At 41.9% G+C, this 23,474-nt stretch overlaps 1 protein-coding gene across 1 annotated transcript in view; it reads left to right on the top strand.

The window, feature by feature from the left end:
- The window catches only part of LOC109916470 (synaptic vesicle membrane protein VAT-1 homolog-like), a 68,857-nt gene extending 45,626 nt beyond the window's left edge, over positions 1-23,231 (top strand). The window contains exons 4-7 of the mRNA XM_020516187.2: positions 8,836-8,978; positions 20,479-20,582; positions 20,738-20,793; positions 22,947-23,231. Of these exons, the coding sequence (XP_020371776.2) occupies positions 8,836-8,978; positions 20,479-20,582; positions 20,738-20,793; positions 22,947-23,231 (588 nt within the window). The remainder of the gene's footprint in view (positions 1-8,835; positions 8,979-20,478; positions 20,583-20,737; positions 20,794-22,946) is intronic.
- The last annotated feature ends 243 nt before the right edge of the window (positions 23,232-23,474 follow it).

Genomic DNA, 23,474 nt, shown 5'->3' on the forward strand with positions numbered 1-23,474 from the left:
ATTTAAATGGCAATAGAATGGAAATAGTTGATGCACCAAGGGCGTGCAGTTTCTCTGGTCTTTGAAAGCAAGCATGCAGTTACATCAGACTGTTAGGAGGGCAAATGGTATGTTGATGTTCACTAAAAGAGGGTGTGAATACAGGATTGAGGAAGTCTTACTGTAATAAAACAGGGCCTTGGTGAATCCACACCTCGAGTATTGTGACCTGTTTTGTGCTCCTTCCATAAGAAGATAAATACTTGCTATAAAGAGAGTGCAGCAAAGGTTCACCAAACTGATTCCTAGGGATGGCAGGTGTGTTCTATGGGGAGAGATTGGATTGATGGGGTCTGTATTCACTGGAGATAAAAGGTTGAGAGGGGATCTTACTGATTTGTAAAACTCTGACAGGGCTAGACAGACTGGATGTAAAGATGATATTCCCCTGACCAGGGGCTCAGAACAAGGCATATACAGTCTCAAAAAAACATAGTGCATTTCAGACTAAGATGAGGAAAACTTTCTTCAATCAGAATCTGGTGAATCAGTGGAGTTCTCTGCCACAGTAGGCTATGAAGGTGAATTTATTGATTGCATTTAAGAAACAAGTTGACTAATTTCTAAAAGCTAAAGGTGCCAAGAGGTATATGGAGAGAGTGGGAATATGGTGTTGAGATAGAGGATCAGCCATGATCATGTTGAATGGCAGATTGGCTCAATGGGTGGAATGGCCTGTGTCCACACCAATATTTTATGTTTCTATGCATTTTTGTGGGAATGAGGGAAGACGGAGGTTTGGAAAGCTGGAGTAGGTACAGAGATATGATGAATAAGAAAAAGATAAAATATTGTGGATACCGAAATATAAAAACAAACATAAAATTCTGAAACCACTCGGCAAATCCAAGCAGCACTGCTGAGAGAAAAACAGATTAAACAGTCCAGATTTTTAACCCATTCAAAGCCCTGTTGGCACAGTGCTAACATCTGGCCTGCTATTTTAGCCACAGTGACTACGCTTCTGATTGGCTGGCCCATAGAGATTAATCGCAGTAATGGTATTTAGAATCATGGGTGAATTTTAAATCCTCAAAGAATGTAATAAGCCATATTTGAAGCCCGACATCTCTTAATATTTTATGATATAAGAAGAAGATGAAGACCTAATAACCACTTTAAATTTGAATCCCCTAAGTATTGCAGCTCAGTTTCTCGTGACTACAAATCTAACCTCTCACTACTCTTACTGTGTCTAAATGGGCATTTAGAAGGAGAGAGCTTTGCCTTGAGAAGCACTGAATATAAAATTTCTATTTAATTTGTTTCTGTTGAGTGAGATATTATCCCTTTCCAACCAATGTTCCGTTCTTGTATCTTCTCCTCCAGGTGGCTATATAGTATTTAATCCATTTATTCATTCACAGGATGAGGGCTTTGCTGGCTAGGCAGCATTTATTGCCCATCCCTAATTGCCCAGAGGGCAGTTAAGAGTCAACCACATTGCTGTGGGTATGGAGTCACATGTCGGCCAGACCAGGTAAGGATGGCAGCTTCCTTCTCTAAAGGACATTAGTGAACCATTTGGGTTTCTCCAACAATCGACAATGGATTTATGGTCATTGTAAGATTCTTAATTCCAGACATTCATTCAATTCAAATCCCACCATTTGCTGGGACTCCAGAGCATTATTTGTGTTTTTGTATTAACAGTCCAGCGATAATACCACTAGGCCATCACCTTCCCAATGCTAGGATAAAACCAGAAACCTGTTGAATCTGAACATATTCAACAGGTAACAAGCCAACTGAGGAAAAAGAAACAGAGTTTCAGGTTGATGTCCTAATTTTCATTGGAACTGGAAGAAATTTAAGTTCGAACAGTATTTAAGGGGATACGGTATGGAGCTGGGATGAAGTTAAAAGAGAGGCAGGAATCAATGTTGAAGAACATGAGAGAGGTCAGCAAATGAGACAGATGAGCAAGATGGTCAAAGAGATCTAGGCTCTCAATGGGAATAGACTCCTTTCCTGAAGGATGACTCAAAAATGTAAATGTATCTAGAAATGTATCTTTGAGGGATGTTTGGCCTGGGCTTATAGCTATGCTGTCTGGATCATTCCAATTCTATAAAATTATCATGGGACTACATTGAGGAAAGGATAGGAGCAGATTATGTCATTGAGTGTGTGTCAGATGTAAAACAAACCATAGAACTCAGAAAGATGATTTCAGTGCCAAATCAGCCAGATTTCCTGCTAGATTTTATAAAAACAAAATTCTTAAACATCCCATGTTTCAGGAATCAATGCAGATCTTTTTTCATTGGTTTTGTTTTCAGGCTATTTAGTTGCTGCAACATCTGTGATTAAATTTACTTGAGCCCAGGAGACAAATCTCTTAGTTTTGCCTGGTGAACACAAACTGAGCAACTTCAAAAACCATTCACTGAAAATGGCCAGGTTTTGCTCACTGTCTTCTCTTTTTTACTTCTGTATTTCCTCCAGCCTGTGAATTCTTCCTTTTCTTCCCCAGTTTTTCCACCCTCCTCTGGCCCAAGTCACGAATAGGAGATCGTGTGGATTCTGCTTATTGTTCTGTAAATTTAAGCAGGACCCTGAGGATGAGCCCTAAACCTGGGGCAGGTTTGTCTGAGAACCCCTGCCACCTCAGTTATATTTGCCATCAGGGCTGCCATCCCTTCAAAGAATGAGAACAAGAGCTGCTGGTTAATCTGAAGCTTGATAGCTCTTCAATCGTAGTGTCACCACTAGCACTGATGGTGACACCTGGGACTGCATAGCTGTGGTGGTGCGATGATGGACACTGCCCTCGTAACATGCTTAGTGGAGCTGTGAGGGTGAGGGTGGACGTCTGTCGCCATAGGTAAGTCAGGCAAGCCTGGGTAAGATAGGAGAATGAATGGTTGGTGGGAATGTTGCCACCTGAATGCCCAATTAAGGACCCCTTGCTAACCCCTCAGAGAAGCTGCCAGGGCACCTGGTGAAAGGTTGGTTGCATCAGGGAGAGGGTCTTAATTGTCCACTCAAGTGACTCATTTGGCCTCTTGGTGGGAGGCTATTTTACACCTTACCAGCTACAGATAAAATGCCCATTGATGGAAGGGGGAGGTAATGGTCAAGTGGTATTATCGCTGGACTGTTAATCCAGAGACCCACGTAATGGTCTGGGGACATGGCTTCAAATCCTGCCACAACAGATGGTGGAATTTGAATTCAATAAAAAAATTGGAACCATCTGATTCACTAATACCCTTTAGGGAAGGAAATTGCCATTCTTACCTGGTCTGACCTACATGTGACTCCAGACCCACAGCAATGGGGTTGACTCTCAACTGCCTCCTATGCCCTTTTCCCATAACCCTTGATTCCCTGACTGATCAAAAACCTACTAATCTCAGTGGTACATTTAGCGCACTGTTTAAAGTGATTGCATGGATTCTTGCATGCAAAGCATCAAGACAGTTGCTAAACATGTTGCAAGGGCATATTGGGATGGGCAATAAATGCTGACTTAGCCAGTGATGCCCTCATCTTGGGAATGAATTTAAAAAAAGGCTGAGTCCTTTCCACACCATTTTGCAGGCCCCCTAGAGAGCTGGCAAAACCCTGGTCAGTGGCCACCCCTTTGTTTTTGATGATTCCTTTGATGATTCTGAAGAAGTAAATGTTGCTAGCAATTTATTGGCTGTCTCTCCATTGTCCCTTGACAAATTGGTGAGCTGTCCTCTTGAACTGCGAATAATTAATCTGTTGTAAGGGATGGATTTCCAGGAATTTGACCCAGCAATGATCATGGTGTCAGTTCACCCATTTGGAATAGCCTGAAAGGAATCAACACAAACAATTTGGTTCCAAAATAGTAAGTACAATGCAAGTGCAATAATATAAGTACCCGAATAATGATTGAGAATCCCATCAAGTCTTTCTGTTAGCAATAATTCATAATGAGATGATGTTGTCAATACTTCCAATAAGGGCTTCGAAGGATTTCCAGTGCTGGTGATAAGAGCTCCACCTTTTCTGAAGAAGGGTCTAGACCCAAAACGTCAGCCTTCCTGCTCCTCTGATGCTGCTTGGCCTGCTGTGTTCATCCAGTTCTACACCTTGTTATCTCAGATTCTCCAGCATCGGCAGTTCCGACTATCTCTCCACATATAACTGTTGTTCTGCCTTTCCTGAACTGGAACAAACGAGTAGCTTGAGTAAAACTGACCAAGGAGTTTGAATCTAATCTTCCAATGCAAAGATACTTCACTCAATTTTTGCATTGGTTACAGTGGGCAGCAGGGGGCATCAGGCCCTGAAACTTAATGATAAACTGTTAATGAATTTAATTCCTGCTGTGGTTCATATGTGAGACCATAAGACCATAACACCATAAGAAGTAGAAACAAGAGTAGGCCATTTTGCCCCTCGAGCTTGCTCTATCATTCAATAGGATCATGGTTTATCCAATCTTCCTCACGTCCACTTTCATGCCCTTTTCCCATAACCTTTGATTCCCTGACTGATCAAGAGCCTACCAATCTCAATGTTATATTGAGCACACTGTTTAAAGTGGTTGTATAGATTCCTGCATGCTAAGCGTCAAGACAGTTGCAAACATGTTGCAAGAGCGTGTTATAATACCTAATATGGAATTTGCATAGAAGGCTTGATAACATAATGATGTCATTGAGCCTGGAGACAAGAGTTCAAATCCCACCACATCTGCTTAAGCATTTAAATGGCATTAATTAAATAAATTTGGGATAAAATTAAAGGTGGCATGATGTAATATCACTGAACTAGCTCACCAGATACCCAGACTAATATTCTGGGGACATCAGTTCAAAATCCCACTGTGGGAGCTGGTGGAATTTAAATTCAATGAACAAAATACCAAAGAACTGCGGATGCTGGAAATCAGAAACAAAATCAGAAATTGCTGGAAAAACCCAGCAGGCCAGGCAGCCATCTGTGGAGAGAAAGTAGAGTTAATGTTTCACGTCCAGTGACCCTTCTTCAGTTATAAAATCATAGAGTCACACAGCATGCAAATGGGCTGTTCGGTCCAACCAGTCCACACCGATCATGTTCCCAAATTAAACTAGTCCCACCTGTCTACATTTGGCCCATATCTCTCCAAATTCTCCCTATTCATGAATTTGACTAAATATCCTTCACCTTATCTATATCCCTCAAGATTTTATAAATCTCAATAAGGTCACCCCTCAACCTCCTAAGCTCCAGTGAAAAGAGTCCCAGCCTTTCCAGTTTATTTTCATATCTCAAACCGTGCATTCCTGGCAACATCCTGGTAAATCTTTTCTGAAAACTGTCTCCAGTTTAATAATGTCTTTCCTAGAACAGTGTGACCAGAACTGCACACAGTACTCCAGAAGAGGCCTCACCAATGTCCTGTACAACCTTAACATGACGTTCCAATTCCTATATTCAAAGGTCTGAGCGATGAAGAGAAGCATGCTAAACACCTTCTTAACTACCCTGTCTAATAACTCTACTTTATCTCCACAGATGCTGCCTGACCTGCCGTTTTCCAGCAATTTCTTATTTCAATGAATAAATCTAGAATGACGAAGCTAACTTCAGTAATTATGTGACTATGAAACCATTTTTAATAGCCATAAAATCTCATCTAGTACACTAATCTCATTAAGGAAGGCAATCTACTGTCCTTACCCAGTCTGACTGATATTAACTCTCAATTTCACAGTAATGTGATTGGCTCTTAACTTCCTTGCAATGTCTTAGCAAGCCACTCAGTTGTACGCAAGAAGGCAGCTTACTACCAACTTCTCAAGGGCAACTGTGGGTGAGGAATAACTCCTGTCCTTGCCAGCAATACCCCTAACCTGTGAATAAATGAATTAAGGGAGATTAGGGCAGCATGGTGGCTCAGCGGTTAGCACTGCTGCCTCACAGCACCAGGGACCCGGGTTCAATTCCACTGTCTGTGTGGAGTTTGCACATTCTCTGCATGGGCTTCCTTTGGGTGCTCTGGTTTCCAGAGAATGTGCAGGTTAGGTAGATTGACCATGCTAAATTACCCATAGTGATCAGGGATGTACAGGCTAGGTGGGTTAGCCATAGGAAGTGTGGGGTTATATGATTATGTCGTGGGGGTGGGTCTGGGTGGGATGCTGTTTGGAGGGTCAGTGTGGACTTGATGGGCCAAATGGCCTGCTTACATGCCTTAGGGATTCTACGAGAACAGTTTAGGAATTTCTTGTGGATTGACCTTGAAAGGAAGGAATGAGAATAGATTTCCGAAGAAGGGTCTAGGCCTGAAACGTCAGCCTTCCTGCTCCTCTGATGCTGCTTGGCCTGCTGTGTTCATCCAGCTGTACACCTTGTTATCTCAGATTCTCCAGAATCTGCAGTTCCTATTCTGAATGAGAATACTGTGCTCTGTTCCACACATCAGACTCTAGGAAAGATGTGAAGGCATCAGAGGAAGTGCAGGAAGGATGTACAAGAGTGTGTTCAAGGATAAGGAACATCCGTTATGCATTTTGATTGGAAAAGTTAAGACTTTAAAGAGAAGGCTGAGAGGAAATTTGATATAGGTATTCAAAATCATGACACGTCTGGATGGAGTGGATGGGGACAAAATGCTCCCATTTGGTCAAAGGATCAAGCACGCGTGAGGACACAGGTTGAAGGCAATTATTGAAAGGACCTGTGGTGACATGAGTAAAACGCATTTATCATGCTGGGAATGGTTAGGTTCTGAATTACACTCCCTAAGATTTGGGGGGTGGGGCATGCAGAGGGGTGTGGGCAGATTCATTAGAGGCCTTCAGAAAACTGTTGGATGATTTTTTTTGGAAAAGAAAGAACGTGCAGGGTTACAGGGAGAAGGTGGGGAAGCAGCACTTGGAGGACTGCTCAGTCAGCATGTCAGTACAGAAACGATAGACCGAATGGCCGTAACCATTCTGAGAGTGGTGAGGAGTTCTGCAGTGTGGAGCTCCTGTCTTCAGCTCTCGCAGCAGATAATGTGGTTGTATAGAGTTTAATGATGAGGAATGGGAGAAGCCTCGTGTGGAATGTGAACACTGGCAAGATCACTTGAGCCAACTGACCTGTGTCTGTGCTGTAGGCTTGATTTAACTGCATGCAAAGGATGGATTTTCATGGTGCTGGAATCAAAAACCCCAAACTACTTATCTTTGCACAAAGCATCCATATGTTAATGTCTCTATATACAAAATGGGATACCTTTGATTTGATTTTACTTTGATGTATATGTTCAGCTTTTGAGGGTCTATAAAGACTGACCTTTTCAGGTAATTGAACATTTTTCCATGCTCTGAAAGTAATTGATCAGAACAAAAGAAAATATTAAGGATAAAACAGAAGATAAGACAGAACAGGAAAGTAAAAATAGAGAGAGAAAAGAAACAAGCTGCGAATACTTGTCAGATCAGTCAACATTTGAAAGGCCACAAAAAGTGGGCTGACGTCTTGTACAAGGATCAGAACTTATTATTTCTGTGTAATGTGCTTGTGGGGGCAGAAACAGATGATGCGTCAAAATGCAAGTGTTTTGATCGATTAGCTCATAGGATTACACGGAACATATAACATAGAGAAGGACCATTTTGCCCAAAAATTCCATGTTTTTATGTTCTGCTTGAGTCTCCTGCCTCATCTATCAGAATAACTCTCCATCCCCAGCCTCCCTTTCACACCTACCTGTTAAACCATCCTCTGCAAGAAGGACGCAGATGCTTTATCTGTGGCACCATCCATGTTTAGCATTCAGCGGGTGAAACTGGCTTATCAGTGGAGTAAGTGAGCTCACTTCTGAAGGGTAGTCGCTGTTGACATGCCAGGTGCAGGGTTTTGTGAGCACAGCAAGATCCCAGGAACACAATGTGATTCTGGCTAAATAATCTAGTATTAGGAATCAGCTGAAGAATGAATTTTGTCCTGAACGCAGGGGAGCACACGACTGCGCTTCTTCAAAATAGAGTTGTAGATCCTTTTATACCCACCTGAGAGGGCTCAGGGTTAACAACTGATTTGAAGAACCTCACCTTTAGCAGTGCAGTGTTCCCTCAGTACTGAACTGGGAGGGTCAGCTCAGATTTTGTGCTCAGCTTTCTCGGGTGGGACATAATTCCTTTTTATTTCAAATATTCATAAAAAAGTGCAGACAACGTCACTAAAGCAGTTCGGTTCTGTTCAGTAGCTTATGACGAAACAAACATTGGAGTTTGATTCTATCCAACAAACAAACCAAAGGCATTTCTTGATTGTGCAGGATTATATTTACATGCATTTGAGGCACTCGGAAGGTCCAATAACTAAATGGATCCCCATTTAACTTCGGCAGAAATACCTCAGACCGTGGTCTTTCCCCACTGTGTCATGCAGCAGCTGCGCAAGCTTTAATGTGTCCCTTAGCACCTAGTCCTGGACCTTAGAATGTGCCAGTCTGCAACATTCAGTTAGGGTCAACTCCTTGCTCTGGAAGACCAACAGGTTTGAGGCAGACCAAAGAGTTTCTTTCACCAACATGATGGTCCTCCAGGCACAGTCAATACTTGAGTTAATTCACCAGGAAAGGTACTGGATAGAGATCCTAACAAGGCACTCTCACTCTGGCTCAGGAAAAGTACAGGACCCAACTGAGTCATGGTAACTGAGTACCAATTAAAGCTTAAAAAATAATCTCCTGTCGCTAATCTTGTGGGATGTGGACAGCTGCTAATTATTGAAGTTCTCTCCCAGAGTAATTTCTTTGGAAGTGTCTGTACATCTGTTTGTTAAGCCACTGTCAGATGTTGAGGCTGAGATCTGATTTGATTGTGATTATTGCAGGGCCAGGCTGTTGCTCAGCTCTGCTCCACCATTCCAGATGTGACTGTATTTGGAACAGCCTCCTCCTTTAAGCATGAAGCTATCAAGGATTCCATCACTCATCTCATTGACCGGAATGCAGATTATGTGCAGGATGTGAAAAGGTAAGACAGACCAAGGTAAGGCTTGAATAATTATCACTGAATTCTCAGCATCTGAAACTGGTACCAACAGGGGAGAACTCTACCCATTAATGGTGGTGGCGTCGTGATAATATCAGTTAATGAGCAATTCAGAACCCTGGGCTAAAGCTGTGAATTCATGGGTTTGCATCCCACCATGGCAAATAGGGAAATTCTGGGCTCTAACGGTGACTAGGTGATAGTAGGAACTGCAGATGCTGGAGAATCCGAGACAACAAGGTGCAGAGCTGGATGAACACAGCAGGCCAAGCAGCTGCTTGATGCCTATATCCCATGAGCAACTATTTAAAAAAATAAGTCAGATTCTTTAGGAAATAAAAGGGACAAAGGTGAAAATTGAACTGAAGAAGTGCACATTGGTTTCAGCAGTGCTTCATCTGGGGCTTATGTTTGTACTACACCCAACACAAAGGGTTTCTGGATATTTAAGGTGTGATTAGGGATAAGTGTCGAAGGAAGGATGTTATTCTGATAGATGAGACAGGAGACCAGAGTGAGAATATTTGAACAAAAAGGCCTTTTCCTATGTCATATGTACAATGTAATCCAATGAACTAATCAACCAAAACACTTGCATTTTCACACATTAAATGGAGAGAGGAAGAATATGAAGCTTTTATTTCCAACCTGTACACACAATTGTTCTGCCATTCTCACATTCTGATTACTTAATCCACTCCATCAATACCCTTTCTCCTCCAGAACTCCTCACCCCACCATTGCATAACTACTGCAGCGACACACTTCACGTCAGCTCTGATGAAGAGTCATGTAGACTTGAAATGTTAGCTTGGTTTCTCTCCCCATGGATGCTGCCTAACCCACTGTGATCTCCAACACTTTTTGTTTGCTGTACGTTCTTTATGAGTGGTATCTTTAGGATGGGTTTTTGTGCTCATTGAGGTTAAGAATTGACCTTTGCTAGAGAATAAGATTTAGTGTCATAGAGACATGCAGCACGGAAACAGATCCTTCTGTTCAACCTGTCCATGCTGACCAGATATTCTAAATTAATCTAGTTCCATTTGCCACCGTTTGGCCCATATCCCTCTAAATCTTTCCTATTCATATCCCAATGCTAATGTATTTTAAATGTTGCAATTGTACCAGCCTCCACCACTTCCTCTGGTAGCTCATTCAATACATGAACCACCCTCTGCGTTTAAAAGTCACCCCTTACATTCTTTTTGTATCTTTCCCCTCTCACCTTAAACCTATGCTGTCTAGTTTTGGACTCCCCTACCCTGAGAAAAAGACCTTGGTTATTCAACCTATCCATGCCCTTCATGATTTTGTAAACCTCTACAAGGTTAGCCCTCAGCTTCCAACGCTCCAGGGAAAATAGCCCCAGCCTATTCAGCCTCTCCCTCTAACACTTGCAACATCTTTGTAAATGTTTTCTGCATCCTTTCAAATTTAACTACATCTTCCCTATAGGAGATTTATTATTCAATTTAGAAATCCAAGAGCAGACTTCCAGACTGAAATAAAACAAAGAAGCGCGGATGCTGGAAATCTGAAACAAAAACAGAAAGTACTGGAGAAACTCAGTACGTCTGGCATCATCCGAGGAGAGAGAAACACAGTTAATGTTTTGGGTCCAATGATCGTCTGTCACTGGACCTGAAATGTTAACTCAGCTTTCTCTCCTGCTGAGTTTCTTCAGCAATTTCTGTTTTTGTTTGGAGAAGACTTTCAGCATTGGCAAAGTGGAGTGAAGAAGACTCTTTTACTACAGCCCATGTGTGATTTTTGTTTTTAGTGAAAAATGCCACAACTTTTCCAGCCATTTTTTAATGTGAAGAAATGGGACTTTTTAATTCCACTTTATTCATTTCAACAGTGATCTAATTGGTGAGAAGTCAACATGGTACCCTTTAGATGTGTAGGATATCTCTGACATTGGCTTCTGATTTCAGCTAACACAAAAATTTATTGAACAAAAATTAAACCCAAAGAACTGTGGATGCTGTAAGTCTGAAACAAAAACAGAAACTGCTGCAGAAATTCAGCAGGTCTTGCAGCGTCTGTGGAGAAAGAAACAGAGTTAAAGTTTCTGGTCCAGAGACCCTTCTTCAGAACTGATGCTGCAAGACTTGCTGAGTTTTTCCAGCAATTTCTGTTTATGTTACAAATATTTACTGTTTGATTTACGACAAGGTAACAGTTTTGTTAATTTCACCAGCATTCCTCATGCAACATTTGGCTTAATAAATTTTCGGTAAAATCACTGATCTCTTCTTGTTGTTGTCTCAGTCACAAAGGAAGCCAACTTGAAAGGGAAAACGAGTTCAATAATGTTCTGATGGGAGTACTGCAGCGTTGTAACTACGTTGACGAGAAAAGCAATCTGAGAGCGGGGTTGGGAGAAAATCAATTTAAACATTTAAACACATCAAAGCAAGATCTGAGGAATGCATTCATTCCAAACATTGCAATCAGTTGTTTCTCTGGGTCACTCCTGACTTGCATCAACCCCCTGCACCTCAATTGTAACATCATCCAGTCATTTCTGACTGTGGCATGTTTGGCACTGAATCACTTTGAAGAAAACTAGGTCTTTTTGCATGGCTTTGATTGGAGACTGTCTGTAAATCTTTGAGGTGATGCTGCAACATGCCAGAAACATTGAATTTTGATCTCCATACAAGTTCCCAAGGATACAAACTATATTTGAGTCTGTTTGTAAGAAGTAGAAATTTGCCAGAGGGATCCAGTAATGCTGGGCGATTGAAGAAGCAATTGGCAAAGGGAATAAAGAAACACAACCTAGTTAGAATGCGGTAGAAGATATAAATGAAAGTGAGAATAGTGATGGGGTTGGAGGGGTGGGGGAGGGGGGAGCGGCAGGGAAGACCGAAGACGGAGAAAAGAGCCAAGGACTGAGAAGAAGAGGAGAAATTCTTCATGTAGAGAATGGGAAACTGTGGAATTCTCTGCAATGACAAGTGGTTGAGGCCAAAACATTGAATCTTTTCAAGGAGTTAAATATGGTTTTTGGGTTTAAATGATCAAAGGGTTTGGGGAGAAAACAGGAACAGGGCAATGAGTTGGATGATTGTCCATGATGGCATTGAATGGTTATCAGACTTGAAGGGCTGAATGGCCTACTGCTGCTCCTATTCTCCATGTTTTCATGGCAGCTGCAAGTCAGGATTTTGGAGAGGTTGAGAGGAAAAGATGAAAAGCTGGAAATTTGAAATCCAAACTTTTCAACCAAGCATTTAATCACCTCTCTAAATCTTTCAGTCTTGACATCTGTTTCTCTCTGTGGAATACTTGGGACTTTTCAACAATAATCTCAACAACAGCAACAACAGTAACTTGAATTTATGTTGCACCCACAATGTCCTCAGGCACTTCCCTGAAGTGTTGTCAGATGCAGTTTAAAACGAGGAAAGAGATATTGGGAGTGGGCAAGTAAAAACCCTGGTCCACATTTTAAAGATGGGATTCCAGAATGTGGGGCCTTGACAGCCAAAGGCTTGATCACCGATAGTGAAGCAGAGGGAGTCTGTAATCCTCAGGAGGGCAGAATTGGAGGAACAAGGCTCTGAGGTTTGTATGTAGACAAACAGGAGGCTGGAAGAACACAATAAGCCAGGCAGCACCTGGAGGAAAGGAGAAGTCAACATTTCTTGCCCTTGTTCCCCTCCACCCCTTTATCCGCAGCTTCCCCAACCCGCAAATCCAATCCCAAGAAAGGGTAATATCTGAAACGTTGACTTCTTCTTTCCTCCAGATGCTGCCTGGATTGCATTGTTCTTCCAGACTCCTGTTTGTCTACCTTGGATTCCAGCATCTGCAGTTCTTTTGTCTCTGAGATTTGTAGGATTGGAGGAGATGTAGCATTGGATGAGGCCACGGAAGGGTGTAAACAACATGAAGATAAGAACTTTAAGCATTGATGAATCAAGAGATGTGTGAGGCATGTTTTTCACACAAAGGCTGGTGAGTGCCAGAGGAGTTTGTGGAAGCAGACACAATAGCAGAATTCAAGAAACACTTGGACGAATACATAAATAGAAAGTAAATAGAGGGATACAGATCCTGTAATTGCTAACAGTTTTAGTATGGAAGGGCAAAATGCGTCAGCGCAGGCTTAGAGGGCCAATGGGCCTGTTCCTGTGCTGTACTGTTCTTTCTTCAGTCATGAGGATGCTGGGTAAGGTAGCGGTTGTGGGTTATGACATTGAGAGAAGGAATCTGGATCAGCTAATGATGGCAGAGGATGGCTAGCAGGTCATTTGAAATTATTGAGTTTGGTAGTATGAGATTCCACCAGAAGATATACTGAGGCAGGAATAGAGTCAGTTAACAAAGGAAGTGGATGTAGGTATTGATAGGGTATGAGTTTGGAAGTTCAGATTGGCATTAAGGCTACAAAACGTCTGATCCAGCTGGACACACAGTTTGGAGAACAGATATTATTAGTGCTTAACATGTAAATAAAATATAATAAATGAGTAAGCCTCTAGCTCAGAGATATTGACACTACTCATTGCACTAGACAAACTTGCATTTTGTTTCCATAGCAAAGTGTTCCACTTTTCCATCCAGTTTTTCCTTTCCTTTGATACCTCATCCCATGCCACTTTGCCCCATGTTAATATTTCCAATATAATGGAAATTCCACTTATTCAATTCCCCAGTCCTCCCTTCTCTCCCTGACCTCTGTCTGCTTTGCTCCACCATCTATACCATCCCAATACACATATCAAACATCTTCCCCCCAGCAGCCTTATGTCCCCTTCTGTCCACCCCTGTCTCTCAATCTTCTTACTCCACCTCTTACCTTATTCTCTTCATCCTTGACTAATCTTATTTGTTTCCTGTCTCGTCCCCTCTAACCCTAACCCATCCCCTCTGGCTAGCAAAGTACTTACAGCTCAGATGCAGGCTATTTGGCCCTAAAACACTGTCATTGGTCTACACTTCCTTCCACCTTCTTCACCTGACCACATGTACTTATTCTTCAATTTCTTTCTCTTTCCTGTGCTTACGTGGCTTCTCATTAAGTACACCCCTGCTTTTTGCTTTAAATACTCTTTGACTCATCCTCATGATGCTCTGGGTGGAGATGTTTCTCCTGAGTTCCCAATGAATCAGTTAACTTTCTTTTACATGGTCGGCATGGACTAGTTGGACCAAAGGGTCTGTTTCCAAGCTGTATGACTCAATGACTCTATGACTAAATAGTCTAATTCTGCTCCTCTATCTTAAGGTCTTACGGTTATTTCAATTCAATTGACTAATGATCTGCAAGCTTATCTCTCAGTATTTCTCTCTCTGTCTTTTCTCTTACCCTTCTCAGTTTTTTTTGTTGTTTTACAACACAAGTAGGAACATCGCAGACACAATATGATTTGTAGTTATTTCAAGTGGGTAGATTAGAATATTTAGCAGCACAAGGTGATTTCTGAGACAAAGCAAAAAAGATGAGATGAGGACGGAGAGAAAGTGTGTGCCGGAAGGAGGGAGAGATTGAAGGATAAGATGTGATTTTGTTTGGCACGCCCCCGATTGTCCCTAAAGGAGAGGAATGGGACCAGAGGGAGAGGGAATTCTCTATGTCTACTTTATCAAATCCTTTTATAATCTTGGAGATCTTTATTGAGATCATTCCTTGGGTGAATCTAGGAGTGGGGCTGGAGATTCCAGGAAAATGGGGCATGGCGAGGTTAGTCCCTGGCCTTCAGTTGCCTCCCCCATCCTCACTGGGAACTCCTTCTCCATCTGACACATGTAAAAGCTGGTGGTGGTGATGGCTGTCCCTGAGTCAGTGACATTCCTTGGACCACAGAATGTGGTAGCATGAGATATGCAGAAAAAGGCCTGTTCACAGCCTATTCTCAACGCCCCCCCGTCTCAAACCTGGTATCCAACAGTGAACTGTTGTGGCCTCTAGCAAGACTTTTAGTGGGATATTGCCTCTAATCATCAGAGTGCTTGTGTCTGCTGTAGGTTAACCCGCAATGCCCTTGGGGAGGGAATTCTAGGACTTTGACCTGGTGACATTGAAAGAATGGCAATATAGTTCTAAATCAGGATAGTGAGTGACTCAGAGGGGGACTTGCAGGTGGTGGTGTTCCTATTTATCTGCTGCCCTTGTTCTTCTACATTGAAGTAGTCGTGGGGTTGGAAGGTGCTGTCGAAGGATCTCTGGTGAATTTCTGCAGTGCATCTTGCAAATAGTACACACTGCTGCTACTGAGGATTGGTGGTGGAGGGAGTGGATGCTTGTGGATGGAGTGCCAGTCAAGTGGGCTCACTTGTCCTGGATGGCGTCAAGTTTCCTGAGAGTTGTTGGAGCTGCACTCATCTAGACAAGTGGGGTGTCTTCCATTACAGATTTGTGCCTTGTAGATAATGGACAGGCTCTGAGGAGTCAGGAGGTGAGTTACTTCCTAGAGTATTCCTAGCCTTTGACTTGCTGTTGTAACCACTGTGTTTATGTGGTGAGTGATTGCATTGGATGGCAGAACAGGTTGAAGGTCTGAATGGCCTACTCCTGCCTTTATTTCCAATGTTTCTAAGAGTTCTAACCTTTACAAGCCTAAAATGTGACAATTTCAAATGTTCAGCAACCAAAAGACAGCCAAAGAATGAAGCACCTCTTTGAGCAGTTAAGGCACAAACACAAATCTTCCACTCTCAAAAAAACTGATTGAAAGATGTTGCTTTAAGAATGCTTGGACGTTTTCCATAAATGAACAAAATAAATCCCAGTAATTCGGCAGCGACCAGGAAAACAGATGTTCCAGGTTTGGGTGCTGCAATATTCTTTCACCTCAGGGATGTTTGTTTCAAAATTGCGTCAAGATATATAGACTAATTTGATGTCTTTTAAGATACTTTGCTGGAACAAATTAAAGCAATTTCAGAACCATTCTCAACTCACAGCATAAAACTGGTCTCAAATTGGACATTATGTTTTGTTTGTTAAAGAATCTTACTTTGTCAGCATTACGCTGGTTAAATAATACATGAAAAAGAGACGCAAGGTAATTGATTTATGATACAATCATCAGGGAAATAGTTCATGATATCTATGGGTACCAATGAGTAACTGGAACGCATCAACATTTCCTGCAGTTGAGTTATGCTGTGACTGTTTTAATAACAACAAGATGTGATAGGATACCTAAAGCCCAATATGCCAAATTTGCTTAAAACTTTAATTATTCTTCACTTCAATTCTTTATCTCCTTTGTTCTCTCATTTTGTTCCTTCTAGTGTTCCCTTCTTTCTCTTCCTTCTCAGTTTCCTTTCTCCTTCTTTCCTTTCACCTTCTATACCTCCTGCTTCCTTCCTTTCTAAATCTCTTCCTTTCCACTTTCCTCTTGCCTTCCCTGATGTCTTTGTTTTCCTGACTCATTCTCCTCCTTATTAATCTAGCTCTGATTAATCCACCATTTCTAATCTCAAGTACACAGCAAGTTGGAAGAAGACTGTGTTTCAGTCAGATGAAAGTTCTTACCTTAGTCAATGTTTTCCAGCTTCTCTTCATTTACTTAGACTTAGAAGCTTCCTATATCTAGTTACACAAGGGACAGATGTAGCAAATGTGAATGTCTGTAGTTCTTCCAGGAGTAGGTCACCAGCCTATTGCCAGAAGCTTTGGCTTGAGGGATATCACTCTGCATCAAGCGTAGCTAACCAGGAGACTCATGAATTCTTATTGTCTGCCAAGGATATACAGGCTGATAATCAACCTGTTTGGCTGCATCATGAATGTTCATTATATCCCCATCAAGTCCACGAGTGCATCTCAAACCTGAAACTCAAACCTCTGATTCCGAGATAAAAACAAAGTTGCTGGAAAAGCCCAGCAGGTATGGCGCATCTGTGAAGGAAAAAAGAGAGTTAACATTTCGGGTCCGGTGACCCTTCCTCAGGTCCAGAGACATTGTTGCTGCCCACTGCACTAGAAAAAAATTGATCTTGTTTCTTCACTTCCCTTCAGCTTTCCCTTTCCTTTGGCACCTCACCCCATCTCGCTTTGTCCCAGGTCAACTTTTCCAAACACCCATTTAGTACTGTCCTCCCCTCCACTTATCCAATTTCCCAGTCCTCACTTCTTGCCCTGATTCCTCACTATTTCCAATATAAGTCCTTATCTTCTGCCCGCTCAGTCTTATGCCCCTTCTCTCCTACTGTTCCTCCACCTTTGTCCTCTCAACGTCCTTACCTTATCCCTCAGCTCCTTATTCTCTTCCCTTGACATATCTTCTTTGTTTCCTATGTTATCCCTTTTGCCCATCCATTGTAGCTTTCCCCTTTACTTGTTACGTTGATCTGTCTGTCTATCATTTCTTGCAGCCCTTATCCAATTTGCTAAGGGTAACTGCAGCGTAGTTGAGCCATTTCACATTGAATGCTGAAAGGCCCGCTCTTGCTGTTATGTTACTTGGCAAGAGGTAACTGGCAACAATACTGTCTACTGTAGAGACCAAAGATGGATGACTCAGTCAGACATTAGTAATATTGATAGCACTACATTAGCAGAACAAAAAATGTCTGATAGAAGAGGATAATTGAAGAAATATCACTGAACGTATCTGTTATACTTGCGGGAAATTCATGTATTTGCAAGACATTTAATATTTTATGAGCACGTCTACACAACATTGTACAAGGTGAGTTAGAGGATGTTAACAAATTGCACAAAGGAATTGTGGCATTAAGCCACAAGAAAATTCCTCCCAATTTCTCAGGCAATTCAGGTCAGTTTTTTGAGCTGTGCCCACATAGCAGGAGTAAGTGAAGGAAATTCAAGTGTTTGGAGTTGTTTCAACAACACTTTCAGACACCAAGGGAGGGCATTTCCAGGAATAAAAACCTCATGGTTAAGATGACAAGAGATAATTGAGAGGATAATACCTCACAGTGTGGGATTTTTATTCAGGTCCCATGTTTTTCAGAGATAGTAGGAACTGCCGATGCTGGAGAATCTGAGATAACAAGGTGTAGAGCTGGATGAACACAGCAGGCCAAGCAACATTCTGAAGAAGGCTCCAGACCCGAAACGTCAGCTTTCCTGCTCCTCTGATGCTGCTTGGCCTGCTGTGTTCATCCAGCTCTACACCTTGTTATCCCATTGTCTTTCAGAGTTTTGATTTGCAATAAACTGATCAGTGTGGATATTGCAAAGCCCTTGCTAAGGTTATCATTTTTCTAGTGATCAGAACCGGATCACATTGACCTCACAGTCTATTAAACATTAGCCTCCCTCAGTTCCTCGTTATAAGCTGGAACCAGTGTAGAGTTAAGATTCAGATTAGCTGTGTCCAAGTTGAGGGTCATAACAGTCTCAAGAGCTGAAAGAGTTCCTCCTGTCTCTATAAAGGAGAATAAGTCTCATTTAATCTTTCCTAATGGGGTAAAGCAAGATGATTTTCTCTGATATTGAAGCCAGAATTTAATGCCCCACCTCAAGGCAAATTTGGTGCTGGGTGGTATATTCAATTAGACAGGAGGGTAATGCTTAAGAACCGCTTTACCCCCACTTATTTCCAGGACAGGAAAGCTCAATTAATGACTCCTTAAGGCACTCATCCCACCATAAGCAAAGAGGGAGAGACTGTACTGTGCAAGAAGCCTGAAAAGCAAAACCTTCAGTAGGGCTGGGGTCCCTTATTGTCAATCCTTGTTTGAGGGACATGGAATCAAGAAAGCAGGCCTGCTGAAAATCATCCCCTACTCACCGTGCTAACTCCCCCTCCCTACGTCTCCTGTGACCCACCTCCTACTGTTACTCACCTTGGATCCTTTGTGCTAAGGGTAACTAATTCTTGGCCTCAGGTGGGCATATTACCAGCAGTAGGCCATTGCTTCTGATTGCCCAATGAATCTTGGCAATGGTTTGAGGAATGTATTATTTCTGCATCGGGGGTCCTTAATCCCACAGAAGTCCCACTGCTGTCCAGCTACCTGCCTGATTGGCAGAAATGTTGTGGGCCTTCATGAAAGTAGGCGAAGTGGTCTTCTTTTGGGACGGCATGATGGCTCAGTGGTTAGCACTGCTGCCTCACAGCGCCACAGACTGGGGTTTGATTCCACCCTCGGGTGACTGTCTGTGTGGAGTTTGCACATTTTCCCTGTCTCTGTGTGGGTTTGCTTGGGGTGCTCCGGTTTCCTCCCACAGTCCAAAGATGTGCAGGCTAGGTGGATTGGCCATGCTAAATTGCCCGTAGTGTTCAGGGATGTGTAGGTTAGGTGGGTTATAGGGGGATGGGTCTGGGTGGGATGCTCTGAGGGTCAGTGTGGACTAGTTGGGCTGAAGGGCCTGTTTCCACTCTGTAGGGATTCTAAGTAAGTTTTGGGTCAGACCCCATCACCTGCATTAAACTTCACCCGGAGGTACCAGTTCTTATTTCAAAAAGATTCGGTCGTTTCTTATGATGCCCAGTAGCCCATTAGCTAGTTTGCAGTCTGAAATAAATCAGTTCATCTATTTTGTTTATGATGATCCTTATCAAAACAAGTTTTCTTCCTCAGTGGATGAATCTAGGATTATAGAATCTCCACAGTGAGGAAGCAGGCTATTCAGCCCATCGAGTCCACACCAACCCTCCAAAGGGTATCCCACCCAGTCCCACCCTATAACTGAATTTCACATGGATAATCCACCTAACGTGCATGTCTTTGGACTGTGGGATGAAACCAGAGCACTCGGAGGAAACCCGCACAGACATGGGGAGAATGTGCACATTCCACACAGACAGTCACCCGAAGGTGGAATTGAACCCAGGTCCCTGGTGCTAACCACTGAGCCACCATGTTGCCCTACTTGGGCAGAGTGTATAATTATTTTATTGCCTATCCCTCATTGTCCTTGAGAAGGTGTTGGTGAGTTGGCTTCTTGAACCATTGCTCTCAATGGAGTGTAAGGACACCCACAGCATTGTTAACGAACTCATTTCAGGATTTTGACCCAGCGACAGTGAAGGAAAGCCCAGTATAATTCCAAGTCAGGATGGTGTGGCACTTGAAAGGGGACTTGTGGGTGGTTCCTATGTATCTGCAAGCCTTGTCTTTTGAGCTGGTGGAGGTTGCTGGTTTGAGTAGTGCTGTCAGAGGGGCTTTTGCAAATTTTTGCAGTGCATTTTACATCTTGTACACACTGCTGCCAATGTACATCTCATGGATGGAGTGAATTTTGAAGATAGCAGCTGGAGTGCGTATAGATGCGATTATGCATGAACTATCTAGCAACATGAATGACATAGAGGGACATGATAGAACACCAGTTTTTCTGTAATGACTGGTGTTTGTCAGTTGGCAGTAAGAAAACTGAGATTGTTTTGTATTTTTGTAACATTAAGTTAATGGAGTTGGATGATGGAACATTGGCATGAGGTCATTGGTGGGAATGGCCTCTTAATGTGTGGTAAATTCTGTATTAGTCTAGATCTAAAGATAGGTTCTGTAGTAAGGTCTATTTGTGGTTCCACTGTAGAATCTCTCCAGATGGAGTCGACATTGTCCTGGATTGCCTGTGCGGTGAAAATACTGGAAAGGGTCTTGGGCTCTTGAAACCACTTGGAACATACATCCTGTACGGTAAGTGCTGCACTGGTTCACACCCAGTGAGTACTTCAGTCTGAGCATGTTTGAGAAGCAAGTATTTAAATAATAAATGGTTTGTGTTGTTGCATTAATGTGAAAGAATATTCGTGTCTTGCAAGCATTACAATCATGTATTCACCAAATTCCAGGCTCATCAAATATGGTTACCGGAGAAACAAAAAGCTTCTTCAGCTTTGCCAAATCAGTAAGTATTAAAAAATTAATAATTAAGTAGTACATTGAGTTTTGGCTTGCTGTGGAAAATGCGTTTGTCTGTGTTACGTGTGCAGTTATGTTATTTTTGGCAATAGGGCAAGAAATTTCTCGTTTAATATATTGTAACTCCACTGTGCTCTGATGCATAACATATAGCTTCCACCAAATAATCCACTTCAACCAATGGCTGATTCCCACACCAAAAGATCTAAAGAAGCTTAAGGAATTTTAGTTTTTAAACTGCTGGAAGGTATTAGAATTCTCCATTTTCCTTGGCATGACTGGTGTTCATCAGTTATCAATGTGCGTTCAGTGACCCTGAAAACATTATTATTGACATGGTAAGAAAATTGAAGCTTTGAGAATGTTTTGTATTTTTGACGCGTTAAGCTAAACAACAACAAAAATAAACACAATTCTAGTTTTATTTACGAATAGAATATTTTACTTGTACTCTCCACATTCTGAAGATTACACAGACTTTTACAGCACAAAAGCAGGCCATTTTGCCCAACAAGTTTACTTTTTGTACATTTGTTCATAGTTGGCAGAGTATAGTCAGTATTCAACTAACACTTGCTTGCAAAACCCAGTCTACTTTTAGATGTGATTTCATGATTGGGCAACACTTGCTGAATAATCCTGAATTCCATAATATATATGCAAACAGCCAACTTAAGATAACACAGTCAAGGTTGTAACATGTCTCATTTATACTTGCTTGAGATGCCATGCATCCTTACACAGGAACTTGTTCTTTACAACCAAAGGAATGTGTTCAAGCATTGTATCCTTTTTGAACTACCTGTGAGTGTGGGAGATCCTATAGTACCTCTTTCCTTTCTGCAATTAGAATCAACTTGCCAATGACTAGCATCCTTTTGTCCAGTTGTATAAATTGTCGCAATCATTTGAAATTTAGCATTCTGGATTTTTCCTGATGCGTGCAAGATAAAAGGCAGTACAGAAGGAGGCCATTCAGCCTCTGTGCTGGATCTCCAGATCACAAAATGCACTTAGTTCCATCTCTCGACTTTTTCCCCTTTTAAGAAATATTCATGCTCTGTACTACGAAGAGACTGTACTCATTTCTGTATGTCCACTGTTCGAGACTAATGGTCAGCTCTCCTGGAGAGTCACGGTTGTGGGTGGTAATATTAGGCTGTGCCGACATAATTCAATCTCCATTTTAAAGCCAGGCATCCTGTCATATTTTAACATATTTAAATGATTTTATTTTGCCACCACAGTTAAGTTAAACAAGAACCAATTTTGAAGGAGAGAAGAAGAACAAGGAGTTTTCATGATAAATTGGAAGAAAAATTGACAGAAAAAGTATGCTGAAAATGTGGCAATAGGAGATGAGGTTTTGTCTACAGGAAGTGAATATGAACATATTAATATGTGAACATAACAATTCCTGTCTAACCACCTAGTTGAGGCAAATAGCTTAGATACTTTTAAGGGGATGATAGATTGATAGATAGACAGATAGATAGATAGACAGACAGACAGGTAGACAGACAGACAGACAGAAGGTCGGACAGACAGATGCATGGATGAATCGATGGACGGATGAATGGATACAGAGAAAGAAATACAGATCATGCTGATGGGATGACATAAAATAGGAGAGGGGGAGGCTTGTGTGGGGCATAAATACTAGCATGGAGCTGTTGGGCTGAATGGCTTATTTCCATGCCATGTCCTCATTGTAACTGGACCATTGAGTGTAAAGGTTCAAGGTTAACCTTAACTTTGCATGGTAAACGTACCCTCTGACACACTACACCTTGATGAACCCTTTATATTAATGCCCAATTCACTTAAAAGGAATTTTCTAAGTGTTGAAGCCCACCTTCAAAATAAACACACAATCTCATTTTAAAAGTACCTTTTGCTTTTTCCTTTTATTTAGCCTGATAAGTTAGATTCATTAAACCATAGCCCATGATGTACCTGTAAGTCAGTAAATCAAAACCCTGTTGTGCTTGTAGCTCATTAGATCATAATGTCATAGCAATGTCATAGCAATGTCATGCCCATGCTCATAGAATCATTGAATCTGTAACTCAAGGGACAAATGGAAGGATGGCCTCAAGATCAGCTAAATGAAAGTGAACTTTTGTTTTCCTTTTACAGTGGTGGCAAGTTGAGAAAGTGAACCCCATTAAACTCTATGAAGAGAACAAAGTCATTGCTGGATTTTCATTGCTTAACCTCCTCTTCAAACAAGGTCGGGGAGCCCAGGTGAAAGCAGTGATGGATAAGCTCATATTGCTGTACAACCAGAAGAAGATCAAACCCTTGGTGGATTCATTATGGGCCCTGGAGGAGGTAAGGATGTCATGTTGTGTAGATTGTTTGTTAGTGGCTGAGCTGCGAGACAAGCTCTCTCAAATCATAGTAACTGAGCACATGGGTTGACCCAGAGTTTTCTGCTAACTGGTGCAGTTTGCATGAATTTGGCTGGACCAGCATAATTGATACAAAATCTTTAACTCATGTTATGTTGAATGGTATGAGCAATGGAAAATGTGTTCATGGAACTAACTATTATGTAAACCATAATAATGAGGAAGCCATGTCTCCACTGATTTCATGTGCAAAAATTCTTCAATTTAAGCACTTTTGGCACATTAAGAATTTTTAAATTTGCAGAGAAACTGC

The sequence above is a fragment of the Rhincodon typus genome, chromosome 15, assembly GCF_021869965.1.
Source record: "Rhincodon typus isolate 14 chromosome 15, sRhiTyp1.1, whole genome shotgun sequence".
NCBI classification, from domain to species: Eukaryota; Metazoa; Chordata; class Chondrichthyes; order Orectolobiformes; family Rhincodontidae; genus Rhincodon; species Rhincodon typus.